The 23,695-nt window shown below is 34.4% G+C and overlaps 6 protein-coding genes across 12 annotated transcripts; 3 read left to right on the forward strand and 3 right to left on the reverse strand.

Annotated features, from left to right (window-relative positions):
- Window positions 225–3,371, reverse strand: LOC109333020 (tubby-like F-box protein 2). Of its 2 annotated transcripts, none has more exons than XM_019568241.1 (5): window positions 3,009–3,371; window positions 1,999–2,390; window positions 1,812–1,899; window positions 1,241–1,370; window positions 225–1,146 (listed from the first exon to the last, which is right to left on the reverse strand). In XM_019568241.1, exons 2-5 carry the CDS (start codon window positions 2,350–2,352, stop codon window positions 474–476), a joined length of 1,245 nt encoding a protein of 414 aa, XP_019423786.1. In that variant the 5' UTR covers window positions 2,353–2,390; window positions 3,009–3,371; the 3' UTR covers window positions 225–473. The 2 variants fall into 2 exon arrangements, with proteins under 2 accessions (XP_019423786.1, XP_019423785.1); XM_019568240.1 differs by having other exon boundaries at window positions 3,005–3,371.
- On the forward strand, window positions 1,351–10,826 carry LOC109333023 (gamma carbonic anhydrase 1, mitochondrial-like). 3 transcript variants are annotated; one of them, XM_019568246.1, is made up of 7 exons: window positions 1,351–1,357; window positions 1,659–1,664; window positions 8,435–8,549; window positions 8,631–8,774; window positions 9,469–9,594; window positions 9,683–9,834; window positions 10,083–10,826. In XM_019568246.1, the coding sequence occupies exons 3-7, from the start codon at window positions 8,435–8,437 to the stop codon at window positions 10,356–10,358; spliced, it is 813 nt and encodes a 270-aa protein (XP_019423791.1). In that variant the 5' UTR covers window positions 1,351–1,357; window positions 1,659–1,664; the 3' UTR covers window positions 10,359–10,826. The 3 variants fall into 3 exon arrangements, with proteins under 3 accessions (XP_019423791.1, XP_019423790.1, XP_019423789.1); XM_019568245.1 differs by lacking the exons at window positions 1,351–1,357; window positions 1,659–1,664 and adding an exon at window positions 4,785–4,792 and having other exon boundaries at window positions 8,398–8,549; window positions 10,083–10,385; window positions 10,464–10,826; XM_019568244.1 differs by lacking the exons at window positions 1,351–1,357; window positions 1,659–1,664 and adding an exon at window positions 4,785–4,792 and having other exon boundaries at window positions 8,398–8,549.
- LOC109333022 (syntaxin-112-like) lies at window positions 5,890–7,570 on the reverse strand. Of its 2 annotated transcripts, XM_019568242.1 has the most exons (3): window positions 7,396–7,570; window positions 7,034–7,117; window positions 5,890–6,896 (listed from the first exon to the last, which is right to left on the reverse strand). In XM_019568242.1, the coding sequence occupies exon 3, from the start codon at window positions 6,865–6,867 to the stop codon at window positions 5,968–5,970; it is 900 nt and encodes a 299-aa protein (XP_019423787.1). In that variant the 5' UTR covers window positions 6,868–6,896; window positions 7,034–7,117; window positions 7,396–7,570; the 3' UTR covers window positions 5,890–5,967. The 2 variants fall into 2 exon arrangements, with proteins under 2 accessions (XP_019423787.1, XP_019423788.1); XM_019568243.1 differs by lacking the exon at window positions 7,034–7,117.
- Window positions 13,293–14,079, forward strand: LOC109332633. Its single transcript, XM_019567643.1, has one exon. The coding sequence runs from the start codon at window positions 13,295–13,297 to the stop codon at window positions 13,976–13,978; it is 684 nt and encodes a 227-aa protein (XP_019423188.1). The 5' UTR covers window positions 13,293–13,294; the 3' UTR covers window positions 13,979–14,079.
- LOC109333264 (glutaredoxin-C3) lies at window positions 16,364–17,450 on the forward strand. Of its 2 annotated transcripts, none has more exons than XM_019568657.1 (4): window positions 16,364–16,574; window positions 16,747–16,820; window positions 17,142–17,240; window positions 17,379–17,450. In XM_019568657.1, the coding sequence occupies exons 1-4, from the start codon at window positions 16,423–16,425 to the stop codon at window positions 17,432–17,434; spliced, it is 381 nt and encodes a 126-aa protein (XP_019424202.1). In that variant the 5' UTR covers window positions 16,364–16,422; the 3' UTR covers window positions 17,435–17,450. The 2 variants fall into 2 exon arrangements, with proteins under 2 accessions (XP_019424202.1, XP_019424203.1); XM_019568658.1 differs by having other exon boundaries at window positions 17,184–17,240.
- Window positions 18,153–22,355, reverse strand: LOC109333262 (probable methyltransferase PMT27). Of its 2 annotated transcripts, XM_019568655.1 has the most exons (9): window positions 21,233–22,355; window positions 20,754–21,199; window positions 20,515–20,664; window positions 19,939–20,209; window positions 19,716–19,826; window positions 19,418–19,592; window positions 19,024–19,290; window positions 18,732–18,926; window positions 18,153–18,625 (listed from the first exon to the last, which is right to left on the reverse strand). In XM_019568655.1, exons 1-9 carry the CDS (start codon window positions 22,251–22,253, stop codon window positions 18,418–18,420), a joined length of 2,844 nt encoding a protein of 947 aa, XP_019424200.1. In that variant the 5' UTR covers window positions 22,254–22,355; the 3' UTR covers window positions 18,153–18,417. The 2 variants fall into 2 exon arrangements, with proteins under 2 accessions (XP_019424200.1, XP_019424198.1); XM_019568653.1 differs by having other exon boundaries at window positions 20,754–22,351.

The raw sequence follows: 23,695 nt of genomic DNA on the forward strand, positions 1-23,695 counted from the left end.
TTTAGTGATGTGTTTGTACTTGATTTTTAGTGTTTCTCCTTGTCATGAGTAATGACTTTTGAAAGGGTAATGAAAATGTTACCATGCTTAGGTATTTAGCTCTTGCTAGATGCATGTATATAATAAAGTCCCCTGCATGTTTGAATGACAATTAACGACCATGAAAAGAAAACAATAATCATCACAAAATGATATCTACTTGACAACAACCAAGAGATTCATAGATCAGAATACTATGTGACTATATATTATATGAAATTGAAAATTCACTAAATTTAATTTAATTTTAGTTGCAGGGCTATGAAACAACATACATGTTAAATACCAGAATCAACTAACAAAAGGGAGATAATACTAATGACTGCATAGCTAAGATTGCAGGTTGCATGTAACCATGACTGTTTCTAGCATATTACACATTATTATATATATGAAACAAACCAGCAGAAGATGATGATCCCGATACATTGGTCTCATTCACATGCGGGTTTTGTATCGAAGCTGCTTAAGCATATTGCAAAGGCTTGGAAGGCAGAGAGTGGATAAAGGTAATCCATGGTAAATATGTCTTTTCCGATCTTTCCAAACTGCAAGATCACCTTTTCTTGTTCTGAAGCAGAAACATTATGTGATGGATCTACAGCAGCCACAAGTTGGAAGTTTTTAACAGAAGCCACTGTAACGCGACCCTTGAAGTTTAGGCACCAGCATTGCAGCTGCTCATGCCATCTGGGAACCTTGTTTTTAAGTACAAGAGGCTCAACCGAGCCTTGGTTTTGCATCGGTAGCTCTGAGAGGCTTTCAGAGTTTAACTCTGTAACTGGACCTTTTCCTTTCAATGCTGGTGAGGGAGAAAAATGTCTATCAATACTTTGAGGTAAAGAAGTGGGAGTTGGGGCGCTGCCCCCTTCCTGAATAGCTGAGATAGATATGGAGTTCATGGTGCAGTGCATTCTTCTTGGCCCTCTTGTACGGAGAACATTGAGTTCATAAGCGATGGTGCTAACAACATGGTTACATACTGGAAATCTTGGAGACACATGCTTAGAGTGAAATCTCCTATTTGAACGGCTATTTGATTGAATTTCAGCTTCACATGGAGGTTGGCTGTCATATATAGTGAACTTGGTCCCCAAAAAATTAGACCTGCCAAAGATTGCCATCAAGTTGCAGGTATGAGAAGGAGCAAGGTGAAAATTTTAAAATAAGTCAAGTAGAATATCTATCATCCAAAACTTGCCTCAGTTTTCCAACATATGCACTGCTGGACGGAGAAAACTCGTCTGAAACCAAAGATATGACAAAGTCTGTGCCTGTTGCCTTTCTTATCTTTTTCGCAGCTAATAACAATTTATCAGTTTCATTCTCCGCTGTATATGTAAAATCAAAACAAAACAAGCTTCTTAAGTGTCATTTCATGAGCTCACTCAATCAAAATTGAATAAGAGAATAACATGGTTTGAAGATCTTTGAAAGGAGAAAAACAAGCCCAAAAGCTAGCTTTGGATATATCCTTAGATTTTGCTTATTTTTGTCTCATCCAAACAGCTTATATAAACAAAGATTTTATGCGAACTGTAGGGCAAAGTTCGCTTTGCTTCCCGATATATGAGTATAAAACATGATAGGGATACCAAGTAATCCATTTGTCATTGGAGAATAGAGTTATGAAGAGGAAGATGATGACCATCGTATACGAATGATATTGATAAATAAAGAAAGCCACACATTTAAAGCAAGAAACTTGCAGTTCAACATTCAAAGTCCTAACTATAAATTGACACCAATTGTCAGCAATGAAAGAAACTTACATGGCACCAGACCGAAGTACAATAGAAATGTAGAAGTTTCCCTGTTCCTCCTGATAAAGCACTGGATTGGAGAATCACGAGGACCCGGCTATTCATACACACAGAGGAAATTAAACATAAGAAACAGAAAAGCCTAACTGGAAAAGAAAAAAAAAGTTTGAGGTAGAAAGGGCCTGAAATTTATTACCTGCTTCAATGAAATGGGAAATGTGAGCCTTCCACATTGCTCAGGAGTCTTGACAGTCTCTTTTGTAACGACCCTCCATGATTTACACACTGAAGCACAAGAAACAATGACAGCGCGTGCAGGCCAGGACGTCTCACTCTCTTCAACCCTCCGGATTATGTCCAGAAGTAATTCAGGAGGTAGGTTTGCCCATGGTCCTTGTGGAATAGGTTCAAGTGGAGTTACTGTGACATCGGGAACTATGTATGACTTCGTACGACTGTGCCAATGCTTGCTTTGTGCACCTCGCCTTGATATGCTACCAATACCACCTCTCATCTCCTTGAGTTCTCGTAGTATGCTTTTCAATGACATTTTTGTGCAGCATATCAATCTTCCCTTCACCACAAAAACTGCAACCATTAAAACAAAATGAGGTAATTCTCTACTATGGATGACAAAATATGCTTATAAGAATGCGAGTACTTCTTATGCAACTCAATAGCATGCAGATGTAACTCTAGATTCAATGCATCTTAAAATCAATTGGCATTAAGTGGAGTACCCTAAACAAGTATATACCACACCCCCGATTCTGCAAACTATGCCAATCCCATCATAAACCATCGCGTCGCAGTCATAATCCATGAATTACGAGGTTAATATTAAAAAAAACTATTTTTTTGTGAAATCAAAACTTCCCCTAAATCCTTGACAATTTTGCAAACTTTCCTTTCCAATCTCTCACACGTGCTCAAAATCACTGACATGACAAAAAGCTATCACATTTTATCACCCTCAACAACATAACAGTAGAAGCTGCAGAGCAATAACCTATGTAAAAGCTGAAAACTTTTTTTGATGAGCAACAAAAAACTGAAAACTTTATATGATGTGAATTGTGAGTTAAAGCTATTTGGTGATACCATAGCCTGGGCGATCTAAGAAGAACACAAATGCAGAACAATGAAACATAAATTTCTTTCTTTTTTACATTAAAAAACTAGAAAAAGAAAAGAACCAACACCTACTAAATTGAAGCGAAGAAAGCGATCGAACCAAATCAGTTGAAAAATTTACACCCTAAGCAGCAAAATCTCAAAATAGAATAAAATGGAAGCTTCTAGAACCCGGATCCATAAACAACGGAAATCACTAAAACGTAGAAACAGAGTCTAGATCCAGAAAGATGAGCATGTTCTGAGATTTTTAATGAAGTTAAGAGATTGAAGATCCGTCGCATGCTCCGGCGAGGAGAGAAGGAAGCTCCGCCGTCAGTAACACCGTTAAAAAAGGAGATGTTATCGGAGAGAAAAGAGTGTGTGTGGGATGCACTGGATCCAGGGAAGCATTTTTAAGAGTGAAGTTGTTTCAAGTTATATTAAAATCTTAATTTAGTAATTTGTTTGTGTTTTGTCACTTTGTGTTACTAGATTTAACTGAAATTATTAAAATCATTACTAATTTTATGCTTGTAGGATTAACCGAACCACTTTCTTTTTTTTGTTTATGTTAGTATAAGGATCCACATTTTTTTTAATAAAAGAATTATAAAGTTGGTATAGGCACATTCATAGGTTTACAAATATTATAGACATGGGGGCATGAATACTCTCTTGTACTAATTAGGAAAGTCATGTTTTTATTATTAGTTTTTTAAGTATAAAAATGTTGTTATAAATATAAATAGAATAATATATTTGTCATTGTATTTTGTTTTTGCTTTATTTTCATAATACTTATCTCTCCAATATTAAATAGGAGTATTTAAAAAATTGAGGATAACATAGAGAAGGTTAGGGCTTTCAATCTTATCCTAAAAGAGAAGATGCCATTCTTTAATTAAACATGCTCAATCATGAGTTTAAATAGATTAATTAGAATAAGAATGTGATGAGAAGGACATAAAATAAGTCATATATAGTAAAGAATAGTTTATATTGACCATATGCCCTAAATTTAGTATTTTTAATCTAAAAAAAGTTAAGCTGTCAATCGATCATATATAATATCTTGTGTGATTTTAAAAGTTATTATAACTTGAATGTAGCATGATGTTTTTTGAGTCACAAATGTATTACAATGATCATTTAATGTATAAGAAAGAACATCAATATATCTTTTGTAGTTTCGTCTTATGTTAGCGGCATTTCATGTAACAATAGAGGAGAAAGCTTCATGTAGAAAAAGGTAGAAGAGACTGAGATAAACACAATACCCACTTGCACGTGTTGCATTATCCATTCCTGAATAACATGGCTTGTGCATGGGCCATCTCACTTCTCACTTCTACACTTCACACTTGCCATCAAGACTTATATAAATATTTTTATAATTTTAAAAATTAATGGCTTTTAGTTTTCATTTTTTATATACTCAATCATTATCAAGTTTAGCATTACGATGTTCAATATCAAGATGGAAGATTCTTACTAGTGGTGGGGCATGATCAAATTCAGTACACATATTTCAAACTGTATTTGGAAAGCTGGCATGGTCTTTTCTTCACTTAATTTATATCATTCATCACCCTTATAAAAATTATGATTTATATTTATACATTGTAATTATAAAGATTTATAGACAATCAATACATTATTAATCATTAAATTATATTACTTGCATTTAAAAGTCAATAATAATCAAATATGAACGACGAATGAAACAATATAAAAATCTCTTACACGAATACATCATTTTCTCTTTTAATAATTGCCCTTTTTAATTGTCTTTCCATTCACTCTTGCCAAGCATGTCGCTGATATGTTTGGACATTACACTCACAAAGCCAGAATAATACTTCTTAGTTGTCTAGGTTTTCCGAGGCAATTTACTACACTTATGATTCTGCTTTATCCACAGGCTATCTGTAATGTTTTCTAATGTATGAATAATAATATATATTGGAAATAAAAATCAAAGTTGCATATCTATTATTGTTATTAACTAGAAGGACCCAATGTTAACACTAATCAAGTCAAGGGTCTCAATCATTTAATAATAGGTGTGGGATATAATATGTGTAAAAAATCAATGGGCTAATTGTTAATTTGTTGATAGACCTATTTAGTTTTACATGCATGACATCATTGTAACTTAAAAAATGTAGTAGTAATTTTATTTTCTATCATCTTTAGTGTTTTCCAAACTAGGGAAACAACATATTTACTTGTGAGGGTAAAATTGTGTATATCTATCATCTACCGTATTAGGTGAGAGTCTCTTACACTTGGTTACCCTTTAGAGGACGAGCCTCTTCCAAACGAATATACTGGCTATTATGATCAAGATGTTTGTGCAGGTAGCAGGCATTGAGCAATGATCCCCATATTGCAGCACTTGGCTGTAAGGGTATTGACTCAGAAAATTCTTTTGCTTCTTTCAACCATTGCATCCACAATGTTCCATAGTAGATTGAACTATCCTTTAGATATAAGGTGAAATAATTTGGACAAAAGGGAAGATGATCTAAATTTGTGCCTTTAAATTGATTGCACTAGTTTCGGATAAGATATTTGTTGACCCAATAGAATATGTTGTTTTAGACTTCAAAATAATAGTGTGTGTATATATGTATATACCATTTTAGATAGAAAATGTTAGAAAATATAACTTCCTTTCTTGGCTTTTCCATGTATGTGGGATCATTCAGCATTTGACCAGTTATTACAAGACAGACATACTTTCATGGAGATTTGAAAAAGGAAAGAAATTGTTACAAGTAACTGTAGTAATTGCCAATCAAATTCAGCACAAACTCAGTGGAAGCGTAAAAAGACTAAGCTAATAACAGAGAAGAAAATACTGGCATGTTGCCAATCAAATTCTATTCAGCAAATTTAGTTCTAATGAACAATCACTAACTTGGGTCAATTGCTAACAATCCTAGAACTGTTCCCAACAATCCTAGAACTGTTCCCAACAATCCTAGAACCATAAAGAGGAAGGTATAACAGCTTTACAATCTGAAGATTCTAAACAAGTCCCTACTCAAGAAGACAACATTGCAATGATGCAAACTAAAAGTATAATCAGCACCACAGCACAAACCCAAAAGACCCATTTTTTGCTCCTCTTCTTCATCTGATTCGCATAGTGAAGACTATTGGTTCCACCATGGATGAAGTTACCTGCATTGGCCACATTATCCTCAATGTTATCCACCTTCTCTCCTTGGGTCTCAACAAGAATAGCCATATCAAGAAACACTTGGTGAAGCTTATTCAAACTCCTTTGGATATCCATCACAGCCTCATGCCTAATTTGACTACCCATATCAGCCTCAGTTTTCCCAGCCAAAAACTCAACTTTGAGGCTCCCTGAGATCATCTTATCCATGGCCTCCTCACTCGGAACCTCGCCGGTTGCTGTATAGTACCTTCTCTTCAAATCTTCCTTATGCTCAGAAAGAATCTTGTCCCTCAAGGAATGGAAATCATTCATCATGTCCCTAAGTTTGACCCTCAAACCATTTGTGACAGACATCCTAGTCCTATAAATAGGGGTACCCTCTTTGTAGGACTCTGATGTGCTTTGATTGGCAATGTTGGATTTGTCAAGAGCCTCAAGCTTAGCCTTGATGATCTTCGCCTTGCGCAACACGGCAACCATATCCGAATCCATGCGATCCCTTAGGCCTCGTAGGATTTTGGAACTATGGGTAGACTTTGTCTCTTCATTCAATTGCTTGAGATCAAATAAGAGATTGGTGATCTCTTCCATGTCAACCTTGACTCCATCAACTTCTATGAAGAATTTAGAGAGGTTAGGGTCTTGTGCTGGGTTGAGTTGCCCTGCTTCAATGTCAAGATAGTCTTTTTCAATGTCCTTCTGTACTTGTTTCTTCAGTTCAACATAACTTAGGAACGAACTTGTCATTAGGTCATTCATCTTTGTAAAATTTAGCAAAACTACACCACCTAAAAAAGCAACACAAAACCCAGAGTTAATATGATTAACATCGAAAAGAAGAAATTGGAAAGAAATAAGAAAGGCTAGGAAATAAAGCAAGAAACTTTAATGGTTGTGGGTTTCATGAGAAGAAAATGAAGCGCACCCTTTTGTAAAGATTCAAGAAATGAGTGAATTTCTCAATGGACGCAGGTTTTTGTTATGCAGCAATGGTACCACTCAAAGTGATCTAAATGAAAGAGAAAAACATAGTCAGTGACATAGAAAATAACAAGGAAGATAAAAGAACCAGCAACGATGTTCAAGTAACTTAGAAAAACTGGAAAACCCAAAAAAAGAATGCAAATTTAAATATTATTCTTCAATCAAGAAACGTTTCACACGGCATGGTTCAAGAAAAACAAAACCTGAAAGAACTAGAAACAAGTTTTGAGAGTGGAGAAAAATTGAGAAAATAGAAAGGAATGAATAGGTGAAGAAGAAAAAGAAGAGAAGAGCGTGTTGAACCTTGATGAAACCAACGCTGATGCTTTTTTCTTGGGTTCTAATGATCCCTTGAATGACAATGCAGTGAAAAGACTGAACTTTTGAATACAGTTTTGGTTAACACTGTAGATATATATGTTTTGCAATTAAAATTTGAAAATTTTGAGTTCAGAGAAAAATATTCCGTTGGATAGGACTTAGGAGAATTGAAAAAAAAACGGAGGATTCTGATTCTTTCTTCAAATACGTAACTGTAGAACTGAACCGTCATGAATGTATGCTTAGGCAGCGTTTGGGTTTGCATGTTGTTCTGTTCCGTTTTAATTTTTTTTAGTACATGTAATGTCACACTTTTGAATCACATTTTATGTTCTAACTCCTATGCATGCAAAAAAATCATGCAATATGTAATTTATTTATTTTTATAAACTCGTGTTTTATGTATTTATACATACAGATAATAATTCTAAATCCTCTTTAATTTATCCTCCTAACCATCTTCACTTGATGGAGGGAGTTGTATAAGTGAATATATTATAAGGATATAACAAACTTCATGACTATTTTACAAAATTCTTGCAAGTCAATAAATTCGCACTCACCCATTTACAATGTAAGTTTGACTATTTTGGTAAGTTAAAATGTGTTACTACAAATACATTGTAAGTTTGTAACAACCCTATATAAAATAAAGTATATATTTGCTCTAACATTTCTATTTAAACGTTACTTTAGTTCTCTAAGATAACGTTATTTTAGTATTTGCAATCATGCAATTTTCTTAATTGTGCTATATGTGTCATGCCATAAAATCAAATTGTAATTCAAGAACTCTTCAAAAGCTGGTTGTTGCAATGGAAGCATTTTAAAAGCTATAATTTACAAGAGTCGGTAAAAATCTTTACACTGTCAGTGGATAACTCAAATAAAAATAGGTGGCATAAAGTGTGAAACAACGTATGTGTATCTGAAGATGAGTGAGTGATTTAGATTGCATTGCAGTGTTGGTAGAGAGAAAAGAAGAAGAAGAAGAAGAATCGCATCAAGCAGATTGAAAGAGATGGTAACGTTGGGTCGAGCTTTCTACACCGTCGGATTCTGGATCCGTGAAACCGGTCAAGCCATCGATCGCTTCGGTTCTCGTCTTCAAGGAAACTACCTCTTCCAGGAACAACGTTCGTTACTCTTCTCATTCTCTTCTACTATTTCTATTCAATTAGGGTTTCGTATTTATTTATATATACATTTGATTTCAGTTTCTAGGCATCGACCTCTTATGAATGTATTCGACAAAGGTCCTTATGTTCATAAAGATGCGTTTGTGGCACCTAGCGCCTCTATCATCGGTGATGTTCACATTGCCCAATCTTCTTCAATTTGGTATGGTTGTGTTCTCCGAGGTATTCACTCCTACAATTTCATTTTCTATTTCTTTTATTGTCTTCATTTCGATTATCTGCTGCATTGTGTGCTTAGTTTATCTAAGATTGACTAGGAAGGCAAATGTTTTGAAATCTAAATTTACTTTCACTTGTTTAGTAATACAGAAATGTGAACATGAGCCGGAAATGAGTTAACATATGTAGGTAGTGTTCCGTCATGTTCTCAAACATTTATCAAATACTACCTTGTTCAGAAAGTTAACAGACTCACCCGCACCACCACTTTATCAATTTATGTCTAATAGGAATGTTAACCCATGAATTAGACTTCCGAAAATTTGTTTTCAATTTCAAAAGGTATTAACTCTGATATATGTCATGACTTACTTGTCTTAAATGATGGGGTTAGAAATTTATTGCTTACCATACATTTCCATCTCCTGCCTTCTTCAGGTAACATTGGAAGGACCACATTTTCGTTACTTATTTCCTTCAATTTTCATTGCTTCAAGTCTTTGATTTCCAGTGGAATGTTAAGGACAATCGTTATATCTATCTGATTGCCACAAATGCACACATACTCACTTATATGCATGTACATACTCTATAGGTCATGGGGTTGAATACTAATATTTCCCACCCCCTCCTCCATCCTGTATCTGTATTTCACTTTCCTTTTTCTTCTTTTAACTAAATATTATTCTTTGTGTAGGTGATGTTAAGAGCATTAGCATTGGATCTGGAACTAATATACAAGACAACTCTCTTGTTCATGTTGCCAAGTCTAATTTGAGTGGAAAGGTCTTGCCAACCATCATTGGAGATAATGTCACTGTAGGTAAGTGAAAGTGATTTGTGGTCGGCCACGTTGTGACTGACTTGAGCATGGTTTTATGTGATCCTTATCTTAGGTTTTTGAACTTTAGGTCATAGTGCTGTATTGCAAGGGTGTACTGTGGAGGATGAGGCATTTATTGGTATGGGTGCGACCTTGCTTGATGGTGTATATGTTGAGAAACATGCCATGGTTGCTGCTGGAGCTCTTGTTAGGCAGAATACGAGGATCCCCTATGGAGAGGTTTCTACGAGCCTTTTGTTTTTTCCCCGCTGAGAATTAGAATGTGCTCTGTTCTGTCTGTCTCTTGAAATTAAATTATGTTTAAGATCTAATGATTTCCTACATCCTGATTTATCATTGGAAGTTGACGTACTGCATTCAATCATGCCTAAAATAAAATATTCTAGATGATCTTAGCTTAGTTTCATTATGCCTGGGTTTATATTGTGTATCTTTGTTTTAAATCGAATTACTGCACTTAATTGCAGGTTTGGGGAGGTAATCCAGCAAGATTCTTGAGGAAGCTCACAGAAAATGAAATGGCCTTCTTCTCACAATCTGCCCTAAATTATTCCAACCTGGCTCAGGCTCATGCTGCTGAAAATGCAAAAAAACTTGACGGGGCTGAATTTGAGAAAGTTCTTCGCAAGAAGTTTGCTCCTCGTGATGGGGAATATGATTCAGCACTGGGCGTTGTTCGGGAAACACCCTCAGAGCTTAGCCTTCCTGATAATGTTTTGCTAGACAAAGTTTCAAAGGCCTAGTCCCCCCGCCACTCTTTTCCTGAGTTAGTATGTTATCTGTGATCTTCTGGAGAATGTCTCTTCTTTCTAATAAATTTGGGGGCTCATACTGTCTTCATTATCTAGGTGTTTTCTTTCTCCCAAGTGTTAACAGGGTTGGGTGGCTTTCTTGTGGCATATTATCTATGTTCTATTGGTGGACGAGTACTGATTGCCATTATATTTGGAGGATGTGCGTCAAAGAATTAAAAACATAGCTTAATAAGAGGGCAACATCAGAGAGTAGGACCTTAGGCACTCACAATACTCTGAAGTGAGCTCTCATTCCTGGAGCTTGCAGTGTGTATTATCGTTATGGGATAACGTTTTTTGTCCCATAATTGTGCCATTTTTTCATTGATAAAAAAAATAAAAGTTGAAATTACTAGTTTAAATATGTATTAACTCTATTTGTTTTCTACCTATAATAAAGAATGGCACGTTGAGTAAGCCACACTGTTGAACAGTAGATATTTTCCTGTTTATTATGTGGTGTCTATAGAAAAGTAGAAATGAAGTATTTTTAACTCTAGAAAATGGCACCTATGGGATACACATCATCATGATTTAAGGGTGTGGAGTGATATAAATGAATATTTAGATAAACAGCATCAGTATGTTTTGTTCTTAGACTAAGTGCTTTTCCTTGTAAAGAAGTTGATGTCCTTCAATTATGGCTTATTGAGGTATGCTTGCATCTTGGGGTACTAATTGATGATCAACACAATCGATTAGTCATCTTCTCCTTAATTACTTGTGCACAATTATGTTTTCATTGTTTTAGCTTCTACCTTGTGTAGAGAGCAAAAACAGCTGGTGATATTTTTCACACTATGCCCTTTAAAAAAAGAGGTGGTTGATGTGTATAGGGTGCAGAGAGAGACGTGTGAGTGGGTGTTTTCGTAACACATGGTGCATGATATACTGGGGGGTAGGTCTGAGACTGGCACTGCTTGTAGTAAGGACAAACACCCACACACCTATACCTTATGCAAACGTACATACCTAGGTCAAGGATGACTAGGTCTACTACTCCACTACCTTGTGTACGGACGTTTTACACTTGACAAAACCATTAGTTTAATATTTGATTAATTCTAGGTAAATATTCGTTTTGTTCCTTCAAATATTAAAACTTAAAATGGTCCTATTAAATGTGGGTCAAATTAATTATTTTTATGGTCAAAATGTTTCTAGTAGGTGTTGCAAAATATGTTAAAAAAGATTCATTTGATCCGTATTTTTAATTTTTGAGGATGATTTTGGGTTTTTCAATTTTTGAAGGAAGAAACTTGTAATTTAAAAAAACATGAGTTAGAAATTCATATTTACTTTTAATTCTATTCATGCATCAAAGGATAATTTATTGTCTTAATATTTTTAGAAAGACAATAAAAAAGTTAACTCCTTAGTTTTATTGAGCAAAAAACTCATCCATAACAACAAAATGTAAACAGCTCTGAGACAATAGTCATTTTGAAATAAGTTGATTTGTTAAATACTGTATACCAAAGGTTTTAAATATGGTCTACGGCTACAAACACCAATATGTTAAAGTTTTGTTGCTGAAACTACATGAAATCCGCAATTGATACTGCATTGGCTACATTTATGTTCTGGAAACCAAAACTATGACCACAACAACTATTTGAAACATGGGTGTAATAAATGACTATATGTTTAAGTTGTCTCACATTCCATGCGATACAAAACTGGGGGGTTATATGGTTTTTGATGTTGATTATGAAGTGGAGTTGGCATAGAACGGTCAAATTAAAGCAATGTTACATTGTTGGCCTATTATACACTGTTATTACCACGTGACAGGAACAATGGTGTTGAGTTGAAAAGTTGAATTGGTACACTACATAGTCCTTTGATTAAAGAAGCAATATTCTCAAGAAAAGGTAAAAGATCATAATGCACGAGTGCTGGTATACTTTTCAGTCTCACGTGAATTGCCACATCCTATCTCACCACTCTACACAATATTCTCGTTACCTATCAATCCCACAAGTTTTATTTATAAAAAAACCTTGCAAATAATTAAAGGGTATCCCAAATAATTATATAAAATTTATATATAACAATGTTTTACCCTGAATGGGTCGAATCTAATATACAAGATTGATGTACAGGAATAACACACAATATAAGAAAGTAGTGGAGAGTAGCTAGAAGCAGGTCTGATAATTAAATTTTGGTAGCAGAGGTTTGGAGTAGTTTTGATTTTTTATTTATTCTAAGGATGGTTGGAATAATTCAATTCAATGCATGAGAGTAGATTTTCAATTTTGGAAAGACCCCAAACGTACATTTGAAGGCAGCTACGTTTGGAGGAAGCTACAATACTAGCTTTCACTTCAATGTCATATTTCCAAACATATGAGACTCAACCACACCAACTTATCAAATTTCCCTTCAATGTCATATTCATTTCGGAATTCATTAATACAATGAAATTTTTCTCTCAACTCCTAAACTATTATTCCATCGCTTTAGAATAATGTTCAAAATCATTAATCCAAATAATTTATTTCCCCCCATTTGTAAAGTCACCAAATAAGAGAAGGCATAGGAATCTTGTTCCCAAATGTTTTAACAAGGCATCTAAGGTTAATTTTTGAAACAAAGGTTAAATGTTCCACAAAAATCATGTTCTTATATCCATAGTCAATCAAATTCCACCAAATAACTTAAAAATATTAAATTATAATTTTATAATTTTTTTGACCGAGTATAAATTCTAACTGATCTAAGACACAAATGATGATAATAATCTCTATTATATGCTAAACTAGAAGTTCAAACGAATATGTTGTGCAAAAAGTCTTATAATCCACATAAAAAGAAGAAAAAATGAAAAAGTAGTGAAAAAATGAAGGTTATATAAGAAGAGCAAGATGTGGTAGAATAAAATGTTGAGTTATGTTTTGTTAGAGAAACAGAGAACCCAAACTCTGTTTCTCTCTTTTCCTCCATTCTCCATGTCAAGATTCAATGTCTTCACCAGCATTACCAACACACTTCGCATTCTCGAACTCTTCATCGCTCTTCTTCTCTTCTCTTGGTTCCTCACTCATCTTCCACTCTCCGCTCACTACCTGCACAAACTCTCCTCCTTCATCGGCAACCCTCTCTTCATCTTCGCCATCTCCAACGCCATCATCGCCGCCCTCGTTGCTCAATCCGGCCAACTCACCACCGCAGACGACGACGGCGACACCAACAACACCTCTCATTCTTCTCTGTCGCGCGTGGCAGAGGAGTTACACCAGAGAAAGACGGTTACGAATACACATGAAAGCGAAACGAGTACGGTTACGGTTACGGATTGTTGCGTTGTAACTGAGTCTAATTCTGATTTGCGAAAATTTTATCGCCGGAGTCAGTCAGAGACATCGACGGAAAATGACGAGGAAGGGAAGAAACCGGCGAGACGGAAACTCCGGCGATCGGTGACGGAAAAGGTACGGTATCCGGAGGATAAGCTGAGCAATGAGGAGTTTCAGCGCACAATAGAAGCGTTCATCGCAAAGCAAATGAGGTTTCTTAAGGAAGAATCGATGGACATTTTTTTACACGAACAAACGAACTCATAGTTACATGGTTTTTCTACCATGTAACTGGTTCTTATCACGTATTAGACTGTGTATAAAGAAATCTTTGTAATCAATGTCTACAAGTTCAGTCATTTTTACAGAAACATAAGAGTAACAAAGAACTTGGACTTGAAATTCAAATTCAAACTATACTTGTGTGTTTATGGCACTGTTTATTTGTTTTCTGCTTAATGATGAACACATTATTAGTAGCATTATGTTAACATTAGAGATAGCTATTAGTATTACTGTTCCAACCTACCTCCCAACTACACTGTACAAAATTAATTTCTCTTTCTATATATATATATATTTTAATTTAATTATGCAAAATAATTTCCATAAATAGAGAATTATGTTACAGTTTTGAAAAAACTATGTTGGACAAGAGTAATCAATAACACATCAAAAGCAATATGTAACAACATTTTTATCATTTTATTTATTATGAAGTCACATTTTTATCATTATAAATATGAGGAAAAACAATCACTTGTCTCTCCGTTAATGGAAAAGATCTTTCTTTGTTATACGATATAAATGAAATTTCCTCCAGTAATTTTTTCCTTTAAGTTGGTGGAATTTATGTCTTGGTTTATGTAGTTTACTATATGAAGATTTAACTATTGTGTTGATAAAACTGTAGCAGAGATCGAGGTTAGTTGGTGTTACATGTAACCATTTACCAATTGTATGGTTGGAAATACAAGCGTGTGCGTGGTGACATGGTAATGGAATAGTATCGCCGGAATATATTCTAAGGATTCAGTGGTTCACTTCGATCAATGTACTACTACGGATTGGAATCAGTACCGATCATATTCTGCACCAACATTATTGTTGCAAATAAGTGGATAATGGTGAGGTTGGACGGACCATTTTGTCTATAGTTTACAAATTTGATGCACTTGTTTGGGAATATATTTTTCCAGGGACTAAAAGTATGAGGAAAAAAGTTGAGAGACCCATTTATCCTTTTTGTCAATATTATATTTGCACTTCAGAAGGAAATCACCTGTCCCACACACACCGTCCACTCTACGTCACAAGCCAATTGTTTTATTTTATTATTTTTTACTTTTAAATTTTTTATTTTATTTATGTGTTAATATATGATTGATTTGTGACAGAAATGAAACACCTTTGGATACAGATGATATCCATCCCAAGAACATGCCTCATATTCAAGCAAAGAGTTGGAGATGGTCAAAGAACTCTCATTATAGTCAAATTTGAACGATGCCATAACACACGATAAAAAAAACTTGTTTTTAGTCTTCTAGAATCATAAAACTGTCCAAAATTTAGTTTGGACAATGAAAATAACACAGCAAGTAAGCAACATCACCATTTTGAATTATCATATTGAGAGTACTAAGCAGGCACTATCCTAATACCCAATATTGCAAGCATATTATGCTCTCAGGTTTAGTACTTGTTATACCCCAACACACTAATTATAGTAAGAGAAAATCACACAAACTAGAGTACCAGATATATGGCACAGAAGAAGGTATAGGACAAAGGACTGGTTTCTATCCCAGCAGTTTCAAAGGGCAACCATTTATATGTTCAGCCTTTGAATCATGATTATCATTGAATCCATCACATGTCTATATTATGACTATAATTTGATCGCATTCAATACAAATATATCTGCAATTGTCTAAGATGTGAGTTTTTGAAGTTCCCAAAACTAGTAGCAAAGTTTCATTTAAAGCCTCACCTAATGTAATTATTTGTATATTAAAAAAACATGGGTACATATTAACACATGACTTTGCTGCATATAATAAATAATGCATCCCTGAAATTTTCCTTATTTTACAGAATTTTATTACAGGAAACTCTATCTCGAAATTTAATAATAAAAATAATTTCCTCCAGAAACTCAATATATTGGCAAGACTATCATACATTAATATTTTTTTCAAATATGTCCTTTGATTTATTTCTATTTAAAAGTTGATATTTTATGTTATTTTTATTTTTTTATAAGTTATTCTTTTTATAGCTTTAAATCCCCTTTAATGCTACATTTTCAAGAAAAATGACATACTTTATATATATTTTTGTTTTGAATTTAATAGCACTATATATGAATTTTGACCAGGAATTAAGGTCGTCAGAATAACTTACGCATGTAACCAAAGTAGATAAAATTATTTGAAGGACCAAATAGAAAAGGAAAATAATTTAGAGGAACAACATAAATGATAGAGTATAATATATATCTACTAATATGTTAATAATGTAAAAATTTATATATAATCAATACATTATTTATTTTTATTTTTTATTTTTAAAAAGTAAAAAATAATTAAAATTAAAAGATTGACTATATATAAAACTTTCTCATCCAAATTCTTTTTGTCATGTATAAAATGTTTTGTTCTCTCTAAATCACATAACACAAGCATATTGTAGAGAAATAGATAGCAAGGATGAGATTGTGTGTGTTTATTGTTGTTGCTGTTTTGCTTATTTTTGTTGAGAAGGGACCCACTCATATTGAAGCCTCTAATTCAGTTTCAGCCTACGTTCAAAATCTCATCTACTCCAATCGTATCGCCATTTTCTCCAAATCATATTGTCCGTACGTTCTTCTCTCCTTTCTCTGTTCTATTTCAATTTCCCTTCTAATCATTACATCATTAGGGTTTTGCTTTAAATCCTATTTCATAACTTAAGGTTTCATTTTCAATGTTTGTTTTTATTTAATTAATTTATATCTTCACAATTCTATTTCTCTTTCATGATGTTGATAGATATTGTATGCATGCTAAGGGCATATTTCGTGAACTAAATGAGAAACCTTTTGTAGTGGAGCTGGATCTTCGAGGTACTCATACCTTGTCAATTTCTCTTTCTTTAAAGTGACACAATATAATATAATTGTATATAAATCTTTATATATTCCAATGTAGTTTTAAAGTAGAGTTTAAAATCTGTGTACTGAGATTGTAAAGTTGGTTACATTGTCAGTCCATAATATACTATACACCATTGATTTGTATTACTTTTTACTTGAGAGTCAATCGTGGTTAATAAATAAATGGTGTATGATTGACTTGACTGACAGTATAAAAAAACAGTTACCATGCTGAGAGTGTATACATATTGAATCTTTTAAACGGATTGGTGTTGGTTATCTTTGGTGTAGATGATGGGTATAAAATTCAGAGTCATCTTCTGGATCTGATAGGTAGAGGGACAGTTCCTCAAGTATTTGTGAATGGCAAGCATATTGGTGGATCAGATGGTTAATTCTTCTTTCTTCTTAGCTTTTCTGCATTTTTGAATGATTATCTATCAATTATTATTAGTTACTTACTCTTTTTTCTTCTGTTTCTCATTCCCTTTGTTCTGTTCACCTTGTTTTGTTCTCTTCACAATGCAGATCTCAGTGCTGCAGTTCAGAGTGGTGAATTGCAGAAACTTCTCAGTGCAAGTTGATGGTATGCTATAGACTGAAGAACACAGGCATTTGTATGTGGCAATGAGTCTATTTTTATATGTAATAATTGAGCTCTAACAGCCAAAATATGTTTTATGCTTTCTTGGTTTACCACCAAATTAGCCCATAAAATGATCAATAATGTGCCTATTTTAAACTTTTGAGACTTATTTGGTGATAAATGAATCTTTTAGAGGACAAGTTTTATTATTTTAAATAATATTCTGTATCATAGCAAAAGATTTATCATGGTCAAGATTCCTAACGGAGATATGATTTCTCAATTTCTCATATGTTATTTTGGGTCAATGATAATAAAACAAAAACAATTATAATAATACACAGTAGATGAGATAACATATCTTTATTCTAAGATTTCTTACAATTAAAATTGAACTACAAGGGATTCCCATCCATCCCTCCCCACGTGGGGGACACATCGGATTCGTACCGAGCCATTAGAACCATGATATGTGAATTCAGTAAAATTTCTCTTGGATTTTTTTCTTTTACTTTAATATCTTAGCATGGCATGATGACATAAAAAAAGGTTGACACTGTTTCCACGAGGATAACTGTAGGCTTGTGAAGGAACTGAGATCAGAGTAACAATTTGTATTCAGCGGAAAAAAGGCTCCCGGGTTCAAAATATTACTAGTTACAGACATTTGATGAATAGTTCTGTTTTAAAAATCTAATGTGTTCCAAATAGAAACATTAGAACAAAATACCATAGGAGTTTATACATATCGACATCTACAAATCTAAATCTGTGGGTAGGTGTATGACAATGTCTCTGTTGTATGTAATTTATATCATGGGCAATTAGACTGTAAACTAAGATACCCATTTGATAAGAAACTCAATAAAATAGTGTGATGATTTCCTGATAATTGTTGTGTCATAGAAGGTGGGTGAGAGGCTGAACCCATGACACTGCCACTGTAAACCTTAAAAAGAAACTCCTAGTGTGTCTCCATCATTAGGATGAAGCTACAGAGTCAGGCCTCCAAGTGCCTTTCTTTGCACTCAGAAGATCCTTTTGGTCATTAGAGAAGATTATTTCCCAGTGCAGAGATTTTAACAAAGCTTCCACTTCGCTAATGGTGCTAGATTCATCACGAACAATCAATTTACCCCCTGGTCTGGCTATTCTATCAACCTCTGCCATTATAACAGCAAGCTTGCACCTGAGGAATCAAAACAACAGAACCGGATCAATGTGGTGCACTTTTTGTTTATTTATATTTATTTTTGGGTGGATGAATTTTGAAGGATCATTACTTCCATCCATACCTCTCCTTAAGCTTTGAGAAAAGATTATCTGCATGCAGTAGATCATAGGTTCGTGGGTATGTGCTGAAGGATTCACACCAGTCATGGTATATCCCAAAAAGACCCCTTTCATAGATGATGGGAAGTGTGTCCGGGGAATCAATGTTCACCACATTGAATACCCAAACAGGAAGATCCCCCAGTGCTGCTGCAAATCTACATGCACATGACAAAGTATTAGAACCAATTATCATTCACATACTAAATAAAATGTGTGGTAGTTATAGACTTATAGTCCAAGTTGAATGAATACCCTCCATATACAGCCTTCATGTCCATGACATTTCTCACGTTAGACCAAGTTATTCCAATGTTGCTCAGCTCGTCCACAACGTTTTTCCAACGTTCATTGTCTTCTGCAAAATCTTTAGCAGCTGGTTTTCCGTAAATCCCTATCTGCGAGTTGTTTAACCAGTACGGAGTTTTCTGCAGTCTACTAGGCCATTCTTCAGGCCATTTGGCTCCTCTCTCAGCCTTGTTATCAGGTACCTTGTGCATGCAAGCTTGTAGAGGTACATACCTGCAATATAGTAATACATTTGTCCAATAGGATCACAAGTCTCATTATCATCATCATCATATATTTTACTTCTCATATCAAATGGTATATATAATCTTCTGTCTATATGCCAGTAGTAGAGATTTACCATGCAGCATTTGGATCATCATCATCCTTACACATTGGAGGTTCACTTTTCTCCCTTTGCTCGTAGCATTCGTTGGAAGTTGGTTTGCGATAAATGGCGGCACCAACTTGATTCAGTTTATCCTTGTTGATAGTCACAAGCTCCCAACACATGGACTTAGTTAGCAATGACATTTCTAGACGAAAATTACAAGATGTGAGTGACTATAAAATTGGTGTTATTCATTTCTTGATAACAAAGATAACTTGATGCATTTTTTTAATGAGTATAGGACGTAATTGGAGATATGTTATCCTACCATTCCATATCTGAACATCTTCTTCAAGCTTCTGGTACACAGGAGTAGCAGACCAGACAAAATAACCACCTGGTCGCAGAACACGGTTCAACTCCAAAAGCAATATGCCACCTAGATTAAAGGTTTCATATTTCTTAGCAACCATGTTCAACTCAAAACAGAAAAAACCCATTATTAAAAAAATGAGAAATCTAAGCACAAGAAAAGTGTTTGTGAGATCAACCTTCGTCACTCCAAGGTACTCGACAACGCGCACAATGTACAAGATCAAAGACACGACTTGGGAATGGAAGCCGTTGAGAACCCATGACAGCAGAAATGGCAGGAATCCCTCTTTCAAGCGCAAACTGCACTTGTGCTACATGTTCATCTTTGGGTGCAAAAGACATTGCAATAACATCTCTTTCAAATAGGTAACCTCCAAAACTTCCAACCCCACACCCAACATCCAAGATCACCCTTGTACGTTTCCCCCATGCAATACCAGTTTCAGCCTGTATGTAGTAATTATAATTGCCCATATAAAATTATTTTGGACTATGCATAAAATGAATGTTTCTCTGTTGGGTGCTAACTGCTAAGTACTAATTCTACTCAGGGATGACACCTTTTGTACCATTGAGTATGCTACAACTATGTATGTCATGGATTTGGATCAATCAAGAAGTATTATCTCTCATTATTAATTATTAGATATTTAAATAGAATTCATACCAAATGTTTGTGGCACTTTGTGAGACAACAACAAATGTTGTCCCATCAAGGACTTGTTTAGTAGAAAAAACAAACTTGTCATTACCTGTTGAACAAAATCAATGTAGTGGAGAGCTCCATGAATGAATTGAGTGCCACCTCCAGGAAATGTCAAGTATTCACCTGTCACTTTAACCCAATTTTGGTGTCCCTTCACTTCTGCCAGCAATGTCTGTGGTACATTATGGTACCATATCTGTTTTGAAATATAAAAATAGTGTTTAATTAATATTGAACATATCAAAGGTCCTAGTCATTGTGTTACATTTTATTGTTTAAAATCACCTTATCTCTACTGCCTGGCCATTCAATGGATGTTTTGTAACCTGAAGGAAGTGACACCAGACAAGTGGGTGGGTCCTCAGGACAATGCCTTTCCCTGTGTTGGAAGTGTTTTGTGCTGCGTAATTTTTTTATAGCTTTTTCATTGTCCAAACATGGTATATAATCAGCACCTGCAGTGACATTGCAGAGATACCATGTGTTATCTTCTTGTTTCTCTTTGTCCTCATCACTGTTACTATTGTCTAATTCACCCTTCTGTCTCTTTTTTTCATTATGTGATTGATCAGCTTGTGTTGCCCATGCCTTCTTTGATTTTTTGTCTTTTTTCTCTGCTTTTGGCTTTTGCCTTTGTTCACTTTCATCTTGGCTTCCTTGGTTTTCATTTTTCTCTGACTCTGTCTCAGAAACTTGAGAGGTCTCTCCCTTTTTAGATTCAAAATTTTCATCTTGTTGATCATCTTGCGATGTTATCTTTTCATCTTTCTTTGTGATCTCACCTTTGTCTTCTCTCAATTGTTCTTTATTTGCTTCTTCTTCATCGTTTTTAGACCCATTAGTGTCAAAACTTAGAACATCTTGTTTTTGTCCCGTGCTTAGTTCTTGAGTTTCAGCCTCATTTGCATTCTGAGATTCTGTGGCATCTTGAGCCTTGGCGTCTCCCTCTTCATCCTTTTTATTTCCTTCATATGCTTCAGCACTGCCTTGTTGAACTTTCTCAGTCTCAGAATTCTGCTCACTACCTGATTCACTCATCGAGGTGACTTGTTCTTCTTGAGTTACCGAACTTGCCTCAGATATTTCAGAGTCACTACTAGCACCCTTTTGTTTGTTTGCTTCATTGTTGTTATTTTTATCATCAGATTTGATAGCATCATCAGGTAGGTGACCAGGATTGTCTCCAAATACAGTAGTGGTTGTTGTACTTGTATCCTTTTGGCTTTCACTTTTGGTGTTTGTTTCAGCTGAATCCTCTGTGGTGCTTGTATCCTCTTGGCTTTCAATTTTAGAGTTTGTTTCAGCTAACTCCTCAATGGCCCTGTTGGTGATGGTTTCAGCCGATTCATCGGTGACTTTGGTGGTGGTTTCAAGGGTATCTTCGGTGGAAGATAAATCATTGTTGGTGGTTGAAGAAGTATCAACGGACATGCGGGTAGAGGTGGCCTCATCAGTTTGTGTTTGTGGCGAAACTCCGGTGTTGGACCTGTAAATCCATACACCAAAAACACATAGTGCAATAAAAAGTAATGTTGTCAAGGTTGATACATATGATGGTGAAGACGATCTCCTATTGTTCCTTGACTTAAACAATGCCATAAGAAGAGTGTAGTGTGTGTTGTGTTGAGAAGGGAATTGAAATGGGTACAATATGTTAAAGGAGATAATGAAAGTGGGAATGCATAAACATATGAGTGATGTTTGTGGAGGAAGATGCTGAAGTGAAAATGATAAGATGAAATAGTAGAAATGTTCCAAGTATGAAAATGGAATGGTATCATTCATGATCCAAAAGAGTAGGAGTAGGGAATTTGTTAAGACAACATGGTTGCTATGTTAAGGATTTGACATTGTGAAGAAATGACATGAGGCTTTGGTCTCATCTATTTACAACATTGTCATTTCAACCATAATCTAACCTCTGTTTTAGGAGTTCTGTTTTTAACTATCAAGTGGGCTAAAATGTAAAATGCACAAAGAGGTAAGAGTGTAGTTTGCAACTTTATTTGTTTAAGCTTTAGTCAAAACTCAAAAGTAATGTTATTTAATAATTTTTTAAAATTATGGGAAAGTTGATTATTTTCATAAATTTCTCTATAGACTTAATGAAGTAAGGTAAAAAATTGTTTAGAAAATTCCAAATATATCAAATGAAATAGTAAACTATTCTCAAATACATAAAAAAAATCATTCTTTCTTTTCAATAAAACAAGGTTCAAATAAGAGAATAGAATTTATTAAATATGTGAAAAACAAAATCACAATATAAAAAAGATGAGAGATTCACTTACTTCAAGAGTAAGTTTTTTAAACTTACTTCCCATCCTAGTCATCAATTCTAGAGAAATCCAATAGTTTTAATTAGTGAGTAGATCTAAACCATAAACGTCCATAGAATTGAAGGCTAGGATGAGGATTAAGTGAATCTCCACTCTATTAGTATCCATACATTTTTTTCTTCAAAAATAAAACTGCAAAGTTGGCCCAGGTAGAGAAGTTTCATAAATACAATGGATAACAACACTTTTCAGTGTGTATTAGAAAACCAGACCCAAATAATAACTGAGTGGACTTTCATTCAACACGAGCCCAAGTCTTTATATGATCCACTATTCTAATTTATTCATAAGAGAAATAAAGAGAAGAAAGTGGATAGGATCTCAGATCTCTTTGATATAATTATGTGTAAATGAAAATGAGAAGAAAAATAATAAAAGTTAGATTCTAGTATGGAATATCTTTCGAATACCAATTTATAAACATTTATAGCGTTTTACGATCAATAACTGGAAGTTAGGATAGCACTTATCTATTCATTATTTTTTCTGCTTTTTACATAATGTTTTCCTTATTTTACATTATTTTTTAATTTTAGGCAATTCATTTTCTGTCCGAACATATCTCAGTTTTTTTTTCATCCCAATTAAAAGAACCCAAAATGGGACCAACAAAGCCCAACTATGAAGCTCAAATTGTTTACTCTACCTGATACTTAATATATAAGGAAATATGAAATACCTTTTAAGATTTTATATCTTTAACACATCAAATATTAGGATGATTTTTTAACAGAGTATTATGATGATTTGTTTCTTCTAATATTGTGTCGAAAAGTAATATAGGTCCGACTATAAAGCTTAATTTGTCTATTATATAATATTAAGATTTAATTATTGTTATAGTATTAGGATGATTTGTTCTCAAGAAAAGTTTGGTTCTGTTAATCT

Source organism: Lupinus angustifolius, chromosome LG18, assembly GCF_001865875.1.
Source record: "Lupinus angustifolius cultivar Tanjil chromosome LG18, LupAngTanjil_v1.0, whole genome shotgun sequence".
Classification (NCBI taxonomy): Eukaryota; Viridiplantae; Streptophyta; class Magnoliopsida; order Fabales; family Fabaceae; genus Lupinus; species Lupinus angustifolius.

Bases quoted from the DNA above. Each gene is read 5' to 3' on its own strand.
- LOC109333020 (XM_019568241.1), bottom strand. From the start codon at position 2,352: ATGTCATTGAAAAGCATACTACGAGAACTCAAGGAGATGAGAGGTGGT. The intron at 1,900-1,998 runs GTAATAAATTTC...GTGTATGAATAG, and splicing joins TTCCCATTTCATTGAAGCAG to CCGGGTCCTCGTGATTCTCC. The intron at 1,371-1,811 runs GTAAGTTTCTTT...TTACATATACAG, and splicing joins GTACTTCGGTCTGGTGCCAT to CGGAGAATGAAACTGATAAA.
- LOC109333022 (XM_019568243.1), bottom strand. From the start codon at position 6,867: ATGAATGACCTAATGACAAGTTCGTTCCTAAGTTATGTTGAACTGAAG.
- LOC109333023 (XM_019568246.1), top strand. From the start codon at position 8,435: ATGGTAACGTTGGGTCGAGCTTTCTACACCGTCGGATTCTGGATCCGT. The intron at 8,550-8,630 runs GTTCGTTACTCT...ATTTGATTTCAG, and splicing joins CTACCTCTTCCAGGAACAAC to TTTCTAGGCATCGACCTCTT. The intron at 9,835-10,082 runs GTTTCTACGAGC...ACTTAATTGCAG, and splicing joins CGAGGATCCCCTATGGAGAG to GTTTGGGGAGGTAATCCAGC.
- LOC109332633 (XM_019567643.1), top strand. From the start codon at position 13,295: ATGTTGAGTTATGTTTTGTTAGAGAAACAGAGAACCCAAACTCTGTTT.
- LOC109333264 (XM_019568657.1), top strand. From the start codon at position 16,423: ATGAGATTGTGTGTGTTTATTGTTGTTGCTGTTTTGCTTATTTTTGTT. The intron at 16,575-16,746 runs GTACGTTCTTCT...TGATGTTGATAG, and splicing joins TTCTCCAAATCATATTGTCC to ATATTGTATGCATGCTAAGG. The intron at 16,821-17,141 runs GTACTCATACCT...TCTTTGGTGTAG, and splicing joins AGTGGAGCTGGATCTTCGAG to ATGATGGGTATAAAATTCAG.
- LOC109333262 (XM_019568653.1), bottom strand. From the start codon at position 22,253: ATGAATGATACCATTCCATTTTCATACTTGGAACATTTCTACTATTTC. The intron at 20,665-20,753 runs GTGATTTTAAAC...ATTTCAAAACAG, and splicing joins GGCCAGGCAGTAGAGATAAG to ATATGGTACCATAATGTACC. The intron at 18,927-19,023 runs GTATTCATTCAA...ATGTGCATGTAG, and splicing joins ATGAAGGCTGTATATGGAGG to ATTTGCAGCAGCACTGGGGG.